The sequence below is a fragment of the Canis lupus genome, chromosome 18 (assembly GCF_003254725.2).
Source record: "Canis lupus dingo isolate Sandy chromosome 18, ASM325472v2, whole genome shotgun sequence".
NCBI classification, from domain to species: Eukaryota; Metazoa; Chordata; class Mammalia; order Carnivora; family Canidae; genus Canis; species Canis lupus.
In genome coordinates, this window is record NC_064260.1 from 42188705 (window position 1) to 42203880 (window position 15176).

Genomic DNA, 15176 nt, shown 5'->3' on the forward strand with positions numbered 1-15176 from the left:
GGTCTTGGGGTGCCTGGGTGGCTCAGTTAAGCATCTGACTCTTGATTTTGGCTCAGGTCATGATCCCAGGGACATGAGATCGAGGCCTGCATGGGGCTCCGAGCTGGGCATGGAGCCTGCTTAAGATTCTCTCTGCTGGCCCCTCCCTGTGCACTCTCTTTCTCTATATGTTCAGAGAAACTTCTCTAGTAACAAACTATAGAAATGATCCCTGAAAGTATAGTCTTTCTCTCAAAAAAAAAAAAAAAAAAGTGGATGGTCTTTCTTGCCTTGGGAGTGCCAGAGGTTTTTCTATGAAAAAGAAAAAAAAAAAAAATTCCAGAAAGGCTGCCTTCTGTCAGGGTGCCTTCTGTCCTAGGGTGCCTTCTGTCAGAGTTCCACACAACCCAAGGCACTCCTGGCCAAGAGCTCAGAGCACGGGGCCCCAGGCCCAGTATGACACCCTGACCAAGCTGCTCCACCTCTCTGGACCACACCTGTGAGGGGCAAGGGGAGCCTTGGTTTTTCCTTCACTGCTACTTGACTCCCTGCTCAGGTGTCTTGATTTGGCTGCTTCCTCTGATGGCCAATTCCTAGCACAGCAGCTCCCTGCAGGGTTGGGGGGCAGAGGGCAGGAAGCCCCTCCCATAACCTCTCCCTGGGAGCCCAGGAGGCTAGGTGAGGAGCCCCAGGAGGCCAGGTGAGGAGCCCCGCTGAGTCAGCAGCAGGGTGGGAGGCTGGGGCTTCCGCATGCCAAGACTTGGATGGGCATGATCTCATCTCCTTCTGGAACTGGGGTGCTTCTGTCGAGTCCAGGGGCAGCCTTCCTCAGGCCTGGGCCAGGAGGAGGTATCATGAAATATAAGGCAATCAGGAGCCAAGGAGAGTTAAGGACATTTATTTCACATTCACACATCTGTACATTTTCTATAAATAACGTAGAGCTGAACTATGTACAATTATCTCTTGCCCACTCCCAGGCTGTCCCTCCCTCTGGCACCCAGTGCCAGGAGACTCTGCCTGCAGACCCTGCTGTGTATACTGAGCTCAGCCCTTCCCCACCCCACCCTGCTCCCTGGGCAAGGTAGCCAGTGGTCTCTGGGGCACTCCCAGCCTGACCACTTTGCTCTCTGATGCCAAAAGCAAGGCAGACCTTAGGGAGATTGCTGCTCAGTGAAAAGGAGCCCCTGGGTGCTGCTCCACCACAGTGGTGGAGGCCCAGCGGCAGCAGCTGCCAGCTTGGGAAATGTGTATGGAAGGAGGGAGGCCGCCACTCACTCTGCTGCCCCGTGACTCTCCCTGCCTTTCCCTGTCCACCTCTCGCCCCAGAGGCAGGCCTCAAGCTTCCCCCACTCCGCACCAAGGGGGACTTCGCCCAGCACCCAGTCACGCCGGGTCACAGAGGATGGAGAGCCAGAGTCCTGCATGGGAGGGTCGTAACACCAAGGACGAGGAACCACAACACGAATGTCTCAGGGACACGCAAGGGTGGGCTCGTACTGTACTCAGAGTTCTTAGAAGCCACTGGCCCAAAGGACAGACAGACATCACTCCTGAGCCCTGAGGGGACAGTAGGCTGGTCTCCTGGGAGTGGAGAGGGAGCAGGTGGAGGAAACCAGCCGAGCTCGGTAACAGACACTAAGACACGCTCAGACACACAACTGTGAACCAACTAAGCCACAGCTAGGGCCTTGCAGAGAACACACACGCAGCATCATGCCCTTGCGAACAGAAGATGCAAGGGCAACCCCTGGACTGGGGGGCTCTTAACCCCTCCCATCAGCTCGAGACGGGCCGGGGTGGGGTCCTGAGATCTTCCTCACTGCTACGAACTGCAGCCACATACGAGAAGAGACACAACACAGAGTAGCAGATCTCATGGGCCTAGAGGGGAGAGAAAAACCAGACAGATCAAATTCCTGACATGCTGACATCTCCATGTGTGGAGATCTGCCAAGCAGGAAACTCTGCCCTCACGCCGGGCTCAGGCTTCACAGCTGGCCGCAGGGAGAGGGAATCTGCATGTGTGTCTCTCTCCCGGGGCTGAAGATTTGTTTCGGCTTCAGTTGAACCTGTGGCATCTAGACCAAACTCAGCTCTCCAAGCCTTCCTCGTCCCCCTTACCCCATGCTCTCAGAGGGCCCGCCCCACGCCTGCGTGAAGGTCCCCAGGGAGCCCTGCGCAGACTGGCCTGCCGGGCGGGGTGCCATACTCACCATTGGTGTCTTGTACTTGTGGCTCACCACTTCTTTAATTTCAGGAACTAAAACCGGACGGGCAAGAGACAAAACAGAAAGTTCAAAACTAAGAGCGATAGTGCCACACTCCCCCAGGCGGCAGCGCCCGGCACCAGGGTCCCCGTCCCCACTGTGGCCTGTCCCAGTGGCTGCAGCAGCTTACGCTATGACAGCTTCTGCCCCGCCGCTGGGGGACGAGAGGACACTGCCCCAGACTCCTCAGCCAGACCTGTGAGGTCTGTTGTGGCTCCCTGCTCCACGGCTGCGACTCTACCTGCTTCTTCGAGAGCCTCAGCACGGGAGTGGCCTGGCCTTTCACCAGCCCGTTCACTGCTACTGGCCAGGGCCCCGAGGAGCTGCGGTGGGGCCTTCCCCCCTTTTGGCTGGGTGAAGACAGTTGTCTCTAGCCTGTGCCTCACCTTGCTGGGATGCCCCAGAACTCATTCCTGTTACCGGCCCGAAACTGTTCATGTTAAGCATGGTTCCCTGTACTCCCAGCCCCTATGCAGAGGGTCCTTAGGCTGGATGAAGAAGTGGCATGGTACTAAACCCACCAGACTTGTAAGCTTCCTTCCCTGAGTGGCAGGAGAGGCCCAGGCCTGCCTGTGTGAGGGAGAGCGTCAGAGGGCTCTGGAGCAGACACATCGAGCAGAAGACAGGCGAGTACGGCACCCGGGGAGGGAGGTGACAGGGAGCATCAGGCAAAATACACACATGTCCACAGCCCGGAATGCAAGGCTAAGTAAGAGGCACCCCTGCCCCAGCCATGCAGGGGTTCTGCTTGGCCAGAGGAAGGAGGAAGGCCCCCCGGGGCTCAGCCATCCTGATGGCCCCTGGAGATGGGAGCAGAGGGGCGTGGCATCCCCCTGGGGGCCAGAAAAGGTAGGATGAGAGTTGGCCACATCTTCTTCTGACCCTGGGAGGTAGAATGCAGGGGGACCCAGGGTGGAAAGGGAAAAAACTCATCATAGGTAGAGCAAGAAGCCCAGGTCCTTCTCCTGAATTGAAAGATTCCCCCCAAATATCTCTCTGGCAGAAGAGAGAAGGGAGCACGGGGTGGGGGGTGGGGTTCGGGTGGAGAAAACTCAGAACCAGTGAGCCAGCACGAGGGTGGGGGAGTGGGGGAGGCTGGGAGGAAGAGGGTGGGGAGAAGAGGGATGAGACAAACTGGCAATGTGAGCAGCTGGTCTGGTTGAAGGGAGCCCGTCCCACCCCCTGCAGGGCCCAGGCGGGGGCCTGGGGGGAGGCAGCACGAGAGCCGAGGTCACTTTACCTGCTGGAGAACGAAGGTTTTCATAGCAGCGATGAGGGGCACAAAAGAATGAAGCACAAACACAGCAGGAACTCAAAGCCCCAGGGTGAGAACCCGCTACACCACTGGTCAGCGTCAGCGCTGGGCTGCAGGGAGGCTGGCTCCCAGCCTCGGCGACAACTGCCCTGCCTGCCTGTGAGGCCCACTGGGCTTCCCTGCCCTCTAGAATGAGGCTGCCTGGTCCACCATGCACCGCTCCTGTGGCACAGAGGCTCACAGACACTGGGGTGGCGCCAGGGCGGCTGGATGGAGCACTGGGCCACTAGGAAGAGCTCAGCAGGCAACATGAACACAGCAGAGCTTGGAAACTGCCCATCGGCTCTGCCCCAGAACTTTCTGAGCACCAGCTGGCCAAGGGAAGGTGACGCCAGCTCACGGAGCCTCCATGGGAGCGTCTCTGAAGTCTAACCCCGTCTAAGGCCACTTGCTCCTCTGGGACCCATTCCCTAGCAGCCACTGTCTCGCTCTTCTTTCCTCCTCCTTCCCCTTGCTCATCGCAGGTTCCCTTCTCTTCCCTAACACTCCTAAGCCTCCTGACCTCTCTGCAGAGGTGGCTCTTCTAAGTCCCTCCTCTGGAGCGCCGAGGTTTGAGTTACTGCCATGTGAGTCCAGACCTAAGAGCAAAATAGTGTAATTACCAAATTCCTCCAGGACAAAGACGCCTCGGACTGTATTGCACTTTTTAATGTGATTCAGCTCTATGAAAACCTGCAAGAGAGGGAGGGAGGGTGGGGTCAGGCCCGGAGGCTCTCCCCCAGCCCCACAACGCCCCGCTCTCCCAGCTACAGCCCCACCCCCACACAGAAGACCTAGTTCTCCAAGGGAGGACCGAAGGAATCCACACACACACAACTCAGAAGCGCTAAGAAGCGAAGACAGCAGAAAGGGCATGTACCTTCCGCTCCTGGCCGGAGGAGAAAGCATGGGAGAGAAATGAAGGCGTTAGTTTTAATGGTCAAACCCAACCCGAAGGCCCCTCTGCTGTCCTGGGCTGCCCGCCCATACCCTCTGCCCAGGGCAGCGCTTGGAGGACACGGTGCCCCAGGGGTCTCCCCACTCAGCCCATCAGCTCTCTACCCTTCCATGCATCCTCCTCCGGCGCAGAGGGCTGGCACGGGCGCAAAGCTCCCCTCGGATTGTCCTTGGGGTGGGAGGTGTTCATATCTTCCTTGAACAAAATCCAGGCTCTCCCAAGAAGTACACGGTGATAGAATAACAGCCACTGCTTAGGAGCACCTACTAGGAGTTCTACAAATCCTATTGGCATCCTTACATCCATGTGGCCCAGTGTGTAAGTAGTCTCGTTTTATAGAGGAGGACATCGGATCAGAAAGCTTATCTGCCCGTGAATAACAAAGCTGGGCTCTGAATCCAAGCACATCGTGACTCCAAGGATCTATCTGTTACCCCACCCTGTAGTAGTCTACCAGAGGGTCCAACGTTTCCTCAACTCCAACGGACTGTTCGTGGTGGAAGATGGACCCCAAGGCCGTTCTCTTGTTATCAGTAGGGGCCTGACTCCCCCCCTCTCTGCGGGATCTCTCTTCTAGGGCAAAGTCTTAAACTACAGACCAGCTTGTACATATCTGTGGAATGGTTAGACATTAGGTCGGTCCAGAGCAGGAGACCCCATAGGGGGCTGGGTGTTGTTTAACAAGATTTCCTCTTCAGAAGGTGAGGCATTGGGGGAAGCCACGGCACTAAAATGCGGTCAGAAGCCTGGTCCCCAAGAAGTGTTGGCACCTTTGTGTTCCAGAAAAGTACTCCAGTAAACCTCTCCTTGGGCTGACCCTAAGGTCTCAAGTACACTATTTAGTATGTCAAAGTCACAGATAGTAAATATATTGCTGGATATATACCATCACACCAAAGCTGCCCAGTGAGATTCCTAGAAGAAGAAACTAACATGGCAAGGGGAGGAAGAAAGCCACAGAGCCCAGGTGTTCACCTCCCCTGAGTATCTGCTGCCTGGCCAGGGGCTGTGGTGCTTTGCACATTCGGACCTGGCTCAGAGCCTCAGGGGGAGGAACCAGTACATCAGGAAAGGGGGAGGGAAGGCACTTGTGTGAAGAGTCAGAACTGGGAACGGACCTGGGATGATGCGCTGGCCTCAGAAAGGAATTAGCTTAAGGAATGTCCACTGAGAGAAAAAGTAACACTGTGTTAAAAGACCAAGAGAAAAAAAAAAAGTCAGCTCCTATGGTGGAATCACAATGAGAGAAAGATGTATTCTGAAGTGCTCCCCAGTCAAAAGAAGGGGAATGGGCCTGTGAAGCAGGGGACAGAGTGGGGACACTCAGAAGGACGAGAAGAGCAGAAAGAAGAATCAGCAGGAGAAATAGGCAAATAAACATACATACTCCAGGTAGGACAGACACGAGCCACACACACACACACACACACACGTGCATGTGCACACGCGCTTCACGCACGCCAGAAACACGCGAGGAGATCAGCTGGTCTAGACTCTCGAAGCGAAACCACCAAGCAAAAGCACACCCTGGGAATAAGGGAAGGCAGACACTGTGCGAAGAAGGGCCAAGTGAGACGCTCCCACTCACACTGTGCTGAGTCTAATGGACGGAGGCAGCCTAGCCACCACGGCTCCCTCTCTTAGCCTGCTGCCCGCAGAGGCTCCCCACCGCACCTTCACGGTGGCGCCAGGGTCACTGTGCCCTCCCTCTGATTCCTCTCTCTGGTGCAGCTGCTCCGATCCTCCCACTAGCCCCACAGGCCCTCAGGCTCACTGGGAAAGCATGGGACCCGGACACTGAGCCTTGCTGCAGATGGAACGACAGGGCCAGGAAGCCGGTGCTGCCACTTGCACCTACCTGGTTGTGCATGAACTTGAGATTGATCCCTTCTAGGGTGACCTGCAGCAAGCCACCCTCACCAGTCTTCATGTCCTGCACAGGGAACTCGCCACCCAGTTCAGGGCCTGTGGTGGGGAAGGAGGCGATCAGCTCACTGGGGAGGTGGGCCACCCATGCCCGACTCCCTTGTCAGGCCTCTGACGCTCAGAAGGACGGACAGAAATAAACAGAAAGCACTCGCTTGGGGAATCGTTCTCTGCTCACCAGGTTTGATGCTTTGCTGCCGGGCAGCAGCCCGCTCCATGCTGTCCTTCACACAGTAGTACAGCTCCCGACACTGCGGCACACAGGGGAGAGAGCTGTCCCGTCATCCCAGCCTTCCAGGGTCCCCCTGCTCTGCTCTCTAACGGCTGCCAAGGGCCTGGGCCGATGCCCGGGTGCCAGAGACAACTTTATTTATGTATCCCACACCACAGCCAGAGGCAAAGTGGGGCTCAACATGTGGACTGTGGGATTTTAACTTCCTTGCAGGGAACTCAATACTTTGCCCTCAGCACCCACCCTCCACCCAAACAGAGCTCATGGGTACCTTCTTAGTATAGAATTTGTTGAGCTGAGTCTCAGAGCCATTTCTACGCCACAAGCACAACACCTTGGTCTTGGGACAGTAGGTCATGTTGATGAGCTTCTCATACCACCAGCGCTCATACACCGTTCCGATGTTACTACGTAACACCACACAGTCATCACACACCTGGAGAAGTGCACAGAGTGCGTCAGTGGTTCTTGTCTCTTAGAGTCTCCATCATCCCAGGCCACACCACCCTGTTTCCCATGGGGAAAGGATGGGACCACTGGCCCTGGGGGCACCACTATGGTCAGGTTCTCTGATTTATGCTCATAGTCTTCCTTTGCTGGAGACATAAACACCAAACTGCTGGACATACTGTCCACTAAAAGGTTTACTGAAAAAAAAAGAAGGAATCACTGAGAGGAGCCTGTGAGCAAGGAAGAAAGCTCAATCAGTGTTTCAATTTTCACCTCACCCCATGTCTGTCACCTCATACATGCTCTAGACTTGAGAGGGTGTCTCATGCCGCCATGGGCCAATCTTAGGAACCATCTCTGTGGATGAGCGCAAAGCAGGGGGGATTATGGCAGGAGAAAAAAATGGAACCATTTTCTAATACTGGCTCAGCCTCAGTTCTGCATAAGTGTTTTAAGTAATTAATCACATAAATGACACATAGGCAATGCTTATTGCAAAAAATATTCTATGACACAAGATGATATAAATTAAAAGGCAAACTCCTCCTTCACATTCTTTTTTAAATACCACAGTCCTTTTAAATTAATTAATTAATTAACTTATTTTCAGAGGGAGAGAGTGCAAGTGAGTGTGAGCGGGGACAGGGAGGGGGAGAGGGAGAATCTTAAGCAGATTCCACATCCAGCGTGGAGCCCAATGCAGGCTGGATTCACAACCCTGAGAGTTCATGACCCGAGCCAAAATCAAGAGTCAGACGCTCAACTGACTGAGCCACCCAGGTGCCCCCTTCACATTCTCTTCTTGTTCAACATTCTCCCTCTAAGATCAGACTATGTTAGGTTTCTGGCTGTCCCATTACTTAGCTGTGTCACCCTGAACAAGTTGATCTGCATCTACATTTCCTCACGTGAAGATTAAATAAGTCAATGTGCACAGACTTCTCAGAACAAAGCCAGGCACATAGGAAGTGCCCTAGAGCTAGAATACTGTGACAGCACTATAATTACAATATAAAAAACATAGCAATGATTATTATGACCCCATTGATGGTTCTCAAATTTTTCTCCATACGAGACCCATCTTCTTGAGTTCCTGAACCTCTCTCTATCTGGATGGCTCACAGGGAGCACCTTGGATCTTATCATGTCCAAATCTGAAGTCAGCATTTCCTTTTGCGCAGATCCTCCTTCTGCATCCCCTAGTTGAGTAAATGGTGTCACCATTCACCCAGCTGCCCAAGCCAGAAGTGAAGGAGTAATGTGAGACTCCTTTTCCCTCTCACTACACCACCAAGTCCCACCCTCTCACTACTCCCACCAAGTCCCACTCCAGCTGTTAATTCCGATTTCTTTCAAGTCTAAACTCAAAGGTCACTTCTGAGGGGTCGTCCACAACTCCTAGACCCTCTGCTATGTATTCCCATACCACCTGCCTCTGAGCATCTTCTCTCATAAAGCTCATCATACTTTATGACACTTTGTTTCAATAGATGACTTCTCCAATGGCTTGTCAACCCTGTAAGGGCAACAGAAACCATGTCTCCCTTATTCACTGCTATAACTGCATACCCAGAGCACCTGGGATTTGTATGTGCTCCATAAATATTAAATGAAAGAAAAAGGATCACACAAGACTACCAGGTTTAATCTGCTACCTGAGTTACTAAGGTCCTAAAAGCCTCATGAAGAACAAGGTCATAAAGCATCTGAGTAAAAATTAGAATTCTAGCCTTAGTCTGACTCTATAGTTTTCTCCAGGTGAAAAATGAAGACTACTGCCCCTACTTTCCACAATGCTTTAAGAACACCAGGTAAAGGAGAGGGGCAGGACAGGTATTTAGACATGACTTCTAGGCTGGGAGAGGACAGTAATAATGCACCATACTCGCCTATGCTGCTGGTGGAGATATAAACTGGTATAGTCTTTGGGGTGGCATTTGGCAGAATCTAAAAATTTTAAATCTAGGGAAACCTGGGTGGCTCAGTGGTTGAGTGTCTGCCTTCTCCCTCTGTCTATCTCTCTGACTCTCCCTCTCTGCGTCTCTCATGAATAAATAAATAAGTAAAATCTTAAAAAAAAATTAAAAAAATTAAAAAGACATTATCAAGATACACAGTCAAGTATATTCAAAGAATAATTATTTTTTTTAAAAGTGGGAGGGACTAGTTGAATGACTTATGGTATACATCCATATAACATCTAATAGCTAACAAAACAAAACAAAACAAAATTAAGCATCCACTTAAAAAAACAGAGACAGGATACCTGGGTGGCTCAGTGGTTAAGCATTTGCCTTCAGCTCAAGGTGCGATCCTGGAGACCCGGGATCGAGTCCCACATTGGGCTCCCTGCCTGGAGCCTGCTTCTCCCTCTGCCTATGTCTCTGCCTCTCTCTGTGTGTCTCTCATGAATAAATAAAAATCTTTAAAAAAACAAAAACAAACAGATATGGGGCACCTGGCTGGCTCAGCTGGTGAAACATGCCACTCTTGATCTCAGGGTTGTGAGTTTGAGCCCTACATTGGGTATAAAGCTTACTTAACAAAACAAAACAAAACAAAACAAACAAAAAAAGATTTAGATAATATGTAGACATGGAAAGATGTCAGTCATAAATTAAGTGGAAAAAATAAAACTATATAACAATATTCGTAGTTTGATACCAATATTGGTATCAATTGCTAAACATCAAAACGAAATTACATACAGGTAAACTGTATTTATACAACACACAATTTTAAAAATCACACCAAACTCTATAATGCTGGTTATCTCTGAAACACAGTATGGAAGGAAATGAAGGGAAACTTTTACTTTTTATTTCATTTACTTCTCTATGGTTTGAAACTTTCGCAACATATACTGTTCTACTTCTGTAATTTATCATTTTTTTTGAGAGAGAGAGAGCGAGAGCGAGAGCATGCTCATGTGTGAACAAGCAGGGAGGGCAGAGGGAGAGGGAGTAGTATCTTAAGCAGGCTCCATACCCAGTGTGCAGACCCTGACATGTGGCTTGATCTTCTGACCCTGAGATCATGACCTAAGCCGAAATCAAGAGTCAGATACTTAACTGACTGAGCCACCAGGTGCCCCAGTCTATTTCTGTAACTGAAAAAAAAAAGTAATAAAGAGGATTTTTTAAAGTCTTTGCAATTGCTCTCCCAGTGATCCTGCAGCCAGCAAGCTATGCAGAGATGAGAAAGTCAGGCTAAGTGTAGTGGGTGGCTAATGGAGTAAAAAAGGTAAAGTCTTATTTAGTGCTTTAAGGGAGAGGCGTCTATAAGATGATAGATCCACCCATACTCCAGGGACTTCCTATGAGGCTCCCCTGCATGGTGGCTAGAGTCAGTCTTATACTTTAAGGAGTCTTCTGGATTTATTATTTATTTATTTATTTATTTATTTATTTATTTATTTATTTATTTATTTATTTATTTAGATTTTATTTATTTATTCATAGAGACACAGCTAGAGAGAGAGAGGCAGAGACACAGGCAGAGGGAGAAGCAGGCACCACGCATGGAGCCCGATGCGGGACTCAATCCCGGGTCTCCAGGATCACGTCCTGGGCCACAGGCAGCGCTAAACCGCTGTGTCACCGGGGCTGCCCCGGATTTATTTTTTAAAGGGAAAAGAAAAGGGTGAGAATCACCTGTCACCTCTTTGTGGTACAGATGTCCTAAATTGACCCTCAGCTCGAGGAAACACCTGGCCAAATTCTAAAACTTCAGTGACATGAAAATGACTCTTTTCTCAGCTATACCAACGCACATGTTTCTGCTTTAGGCCAGAACCCCCACCCAATGTTTGATAAACCACTCATTCAAAAAGCTATGGATGTGAAAATCAAACTCAACTAAATCAAAAGGAAACAGAATACTTGTAAAATTATTTAATTTCACTACTTAATATAGGAGTTGTACTTGGTTCCTACAATTATGTAGAAGACATTCATCTTAGAATTAAAAATACAGAAATAAAGAAACAATAGTCAATTTCCTTTGCAATCCTGGGATAAGGAAGGATTTTTCTACCTATGACTCAAAATCCAGAAGCTATTTTAAAAAAAAGACTTAGGGGGATCCCTGGGTGGCGCAGCGGTTTGGCGCCTGCCTTTGGCCCAGAGCGCGATCCTGGAGACCCGGGATCGAGTCCCACGTCGGGGTCCCGGTGCATGGAGCCTGCTTCTCCCTCTGCCTATGTCTCTGCCTCTCTCTCTCTCTCAATCTCTCTGTGACTATCATAAATAAATAAAAATTTAAAAAAAAAGACTTAGTTAATTCAACTATATAAAAGTAAAAAAACAAATTCTGGCAAGGGTTGGAGGGAAGGTATAAATAAATAAATAGATAGATAGATAGATAAATAAATTCTGCCCACAAGCAAACTCAAAGGACTGATGAGGAGCTTCACAGGGAACAGATCAGGCTGCCCACATCTAAACCCACTGATTACCAAGAGAGAGATGACCATATGGCGCAACAGGAAATATACAGCACCACCCATGAAGTATTCTTGCCAAAACACTGAATCTGAAACTCACCAAACCCCTATATTGAACTACTAGTTAATAAAAAATACAAGTGATGGAGAAATGTGTTAATACCAAACAGATGCAATCTGCAAAAAACTGAGAATGTGAGATACTCTGTAGGGCAAATTTCTTCAACAAAATAAATGGCAAAGTGGGAAGGGAACTATTATATGTTAAGAGATACTTTATAATTATATCAGCCAAAGTTATCAATACATTCTTTTCTTTGGTCTGGTGATCACACTCTGAGAGCTCTTACAGAGCCTGCGCATGTGTGAAGGGAAGCAGGTGCAGCATCATGCATAGCAGCACCATTAGCAACAGCACAAAAGTGGAAGAAAACCAAGGGCACATATCTACACTGACTGGTTAAGTCAACTATAGCACAGTCATACCATGGAATACCATACAGATGGAAAAAAGAATAAGAGCCATGGAAAATACAGTGAATAATGTCGTAATGACTTATGGTGACAGACGGTGACCACGCTTATCATGTAAGCACTGCATAATGTACAGAATTGTTGAACCACTACGCTATATGCTTGAAACTAATATAAAATTGTATGTCAGGGATCCCTGGGTGGTGCAGCGGTTTGGTGCCTGCCTTTGGCCCAGGGCGCGATCCTGGAGACCCGGGATCGAATCCCATGTCAGGCTCCCGGTGCATGGAGCCTGCTTTTCCCTCTGCTTGTGTCTCTGCCTCTCTCTCTCTGTGTGTGTGTGACTATCATAAATAAATAAAAATAAAAAAAAAATTGTATGTCAATTCTTCTTCAACTTAAAAAAGAGAACCCTCTTTTTGTACTGGTATAGAGATCTCCAGGATATGTTCAACGAGAAAAGCAAGATACAGATCAGTGGATAAGATGTACTACCTTTCTGTAAGAAAAAAGAAAGAGAACTTATGTTCATATTCTATTGTGTTTGTATAAAATACCACTGGAAGGTACAAAGGAAACCAATTAAGTGGTCAACTATAGGAGGAAGGGATGAGGTTGATGGAAAATTGAGAGGAAGTGGATGAGAAAGAGCGCAAGATTTCCCAATGCTTATTGGAAGCATTGACTTATGGACAATGTGACTATATCATCTGTTCAATATATATTTAAAGGAAATGTTGGGGAATCATCTATTACATTATTTGCATAAGAGCCTGACAATTTAATGATAGATGGATTATAAACACGAATGAGATCAAGTGAGAGAAATATTCTGACGTCAGTTCTAGGAGTTCCTTGTGACTCTCAAATGTTCGTTTGAGACATCTGAACTAGCATGAATTAGCATTTACCTCCATGAAGAAGATGTCTCCATTTGTGTCTGTCCCTGCATGTACCACAAATGTCTGCTTTTTCATGTGCCGGCTGCCACTGGACCGGATAGAGAGATCACGTCCATTCTGAGAAAAGAGAAATCTTTTAGGCACATCCAGGTATCTCTCTCACAGAGCTCTCTAGGCCAAGAATTTCGTCCCCAGCCCCCAATTCAGCAATTAAATTCCTATCAGCTTACTTAGCTATAGGCCACGAGGGGCATGTTTTCAAACTTTTTGATCTTAGGCCCCCCAAGAGTTTATGTTTATGTGAGTTATATTTATAGATCTTTATATTAGAAATTAAAACTGAACAAAATTAAATATTAATTCATTTAAAGTCATTATTAATACATCCATTATATGGTAATATAAATAACTTTTTAAAATATTTCCCAAGACAAAAAAAAAATGAGAAGACTGGCACTATTTTATATTTTTGCACATGTTTGTCTTTAAAAAAATAGCTGGATTCTTGTATCTGCTTCTGCATTCAATCCATTGTGTTATGTTGCTTTGGTTGAGGTATATAAAGAAAATCTGGTTTCAAGATATATCTTTGGAAAAGAGAAGAGTATTTTAATAGCTTTTCCAGATAAATATACATATTCTTCTTTGGTAATTATACCAAAATTATACTTGAGAAGTAATAGTTTCTCATAGTTAGTTGCAATAAGAAATCTGAAAATCCTACAACGAACATTTTATACTTTGTTACATGAAATCCATTTGTCTGCCTTGCATTTTGAGTGGTTCTTTACTCATCCTTGAATTTGTAACACTACACAATGGTATTCCGGAAAATACTGGCTTAAGGAGTAATGCAGCTATTCCAAACATTGACACATTTCGTTATAGAATATCAAAAAAATCACACTTATTAATATCATCAGTCTCATTACAAAAATCTTTATTTAAGTATCAGGACGCCTCAAGCTTAAAAATCTGCCAAATAAATACCCAACTCTGAATAACCACAGTTATTCTTCCAAGTAAAAATGATGTCCCATGAGCAAAGCTGACAGTTCACCTTGCAACTCAAACTGTCACAAATTGCTTTTCCTTGAAATTAATCATCATATGTTTGTTTGCAGCACAAATCCTTCCTGTATATTTTTCCTTTTGTCACATAAAATATTAAAAAGATATATAATCAATGATCAGATTTAATAAAATTAATGATTTTAACACTTTCATCAAGAACATTCATAAGTGAAACTATTAAATTTCTTTCTCCTTTTTTAAATTGGAGGTGCATTCTGATGGCTACTAGCATGGTTTAGCACCACTGTCTTCTCTGTGTGAAGGTAACCACAGTTTCATCCACCACTGCTTTTGTACCATCAGTGCAAATGTCAACCCAGTAATAAAAAGGCAAACATTTTTGTACTATTATGAAAATAGTTTTCATCTCGTGGCTCTTTAAGGAGGCCACAGATCATATGTTGAAATGGCTGTACCAGGATGGTTTTAGTATAGAGAATCCTACCACAGAACAGAAGGACTAAATCCTCATCTAGACTCAAAGCCCAATTTTTAAAACTGGGGGTCTTGAAAATGTACAGGCCAAGAAATGACCTGTGGGGAAGCCTCTGCATTAGGTGATAAGGCCCAAGCCTGGGAGGCGACAAGTGCAGTGGGAGGGGAGCCTAGGGGATGGCCCAAATATGCTTACCAGGTTCACCAGCTGATCAAGCACTTCATTGATTTGCTGGCTGTACACAAGCCCAATATGGGACTTTCCCATTAGGCGCCTCACCTTCTTCCGGATGTCATTCTTATTTACCTGGAAAGCCAAAACGAAATCTTTTTTTTTTTTTTTTTTTTTTTCCAAAACGAAATCTTAATGAGGGATCTGCTCTCCTTGCAACTTAGAGGGAATGTACAAGCAAGTTTCCTGCCATTTGAGACAATTCTGAGTCCACATCACTGAATGTGAGAGAAAACATTCAATGGCCTATTCTGCTAACAGGCTAGGAAAGAAAACTCTGGCTGTCTCTGGATGGTTTCTGTAGAAAAATAGCTTTTTTTTTTTAAAAAAGATTTTATTTATTTATTCATGAAAGACACACAGAGAGAGAGGCAGAGACACAGACACAGGCAGAGGGAGAAGTAGGCTCCATGCAAGGAGCCCAATGTGGGACTCGATCCGGAGACTCCAGCATCACGCCCTGGGCCGAAGGCAGGCACCAAACTGCTGAGCCACTAGGGATCCCC

At 47.5% G+C, this 15176-nt stretch overlaps 1 protein-coding gene and 1 pseudogene across 50 annotated transcripts in view; both read right to left on the bottom strand.

The window, feature by feature from the left end:
• Positions 1–154: 154 nt before the first annotated feature.
• Positions 155–227, bottom strand: LOC112663752 (small nucleolar RNA U3; annotated as a pseudogene).
• Positions 228–861: 634 nt separating this feature from the next.
• The window catches only part of MADD (MAP kinase activating death domain), a 41354-nt gene continuing 27039 nt past the window's right edge, over positions 862–15176 (bottom strand). For 25 of the 50 annotated variants that reach the window (XM_035701138.2, XM_035701137.2, XM_025452113.3 and 22 more), the window contains 7 exons: positions 14635–14745; positions 12939–13046; positions 6931–7095; positions 6606–6678; positions 6360–6466; positions 2196–2242; positions 1723–1863 (listed from right to left, as the gene is read on the bottom strand). In XM_035701138.2, the coding sequence (XP_035557031.1) occupies positions 2219–2242; positions 6360–6466; positions 6606–6678; positions 6931–7095; positions 12939–13046; positions 14635–14745 (588 nt within the window). In that variant the 3' untranslated portion in view covers positions 1723–1863; positions 2196–2218. Of the gene's footprint in view, positions 1864–2195; positions 2243–4066; positions 4143–4166; positions 4237–6359; positions 6467–6605; positions 6679–6930; positions 7096–12938; positions 13047–14634; positions 14746–15176 lie in introns of all 50 variants that reach the window. The other 25 variants (XM_025452112.3, XM_025452111.3, XM_025452110.3 and 22 more) reach the window with 2 other exon arrangements.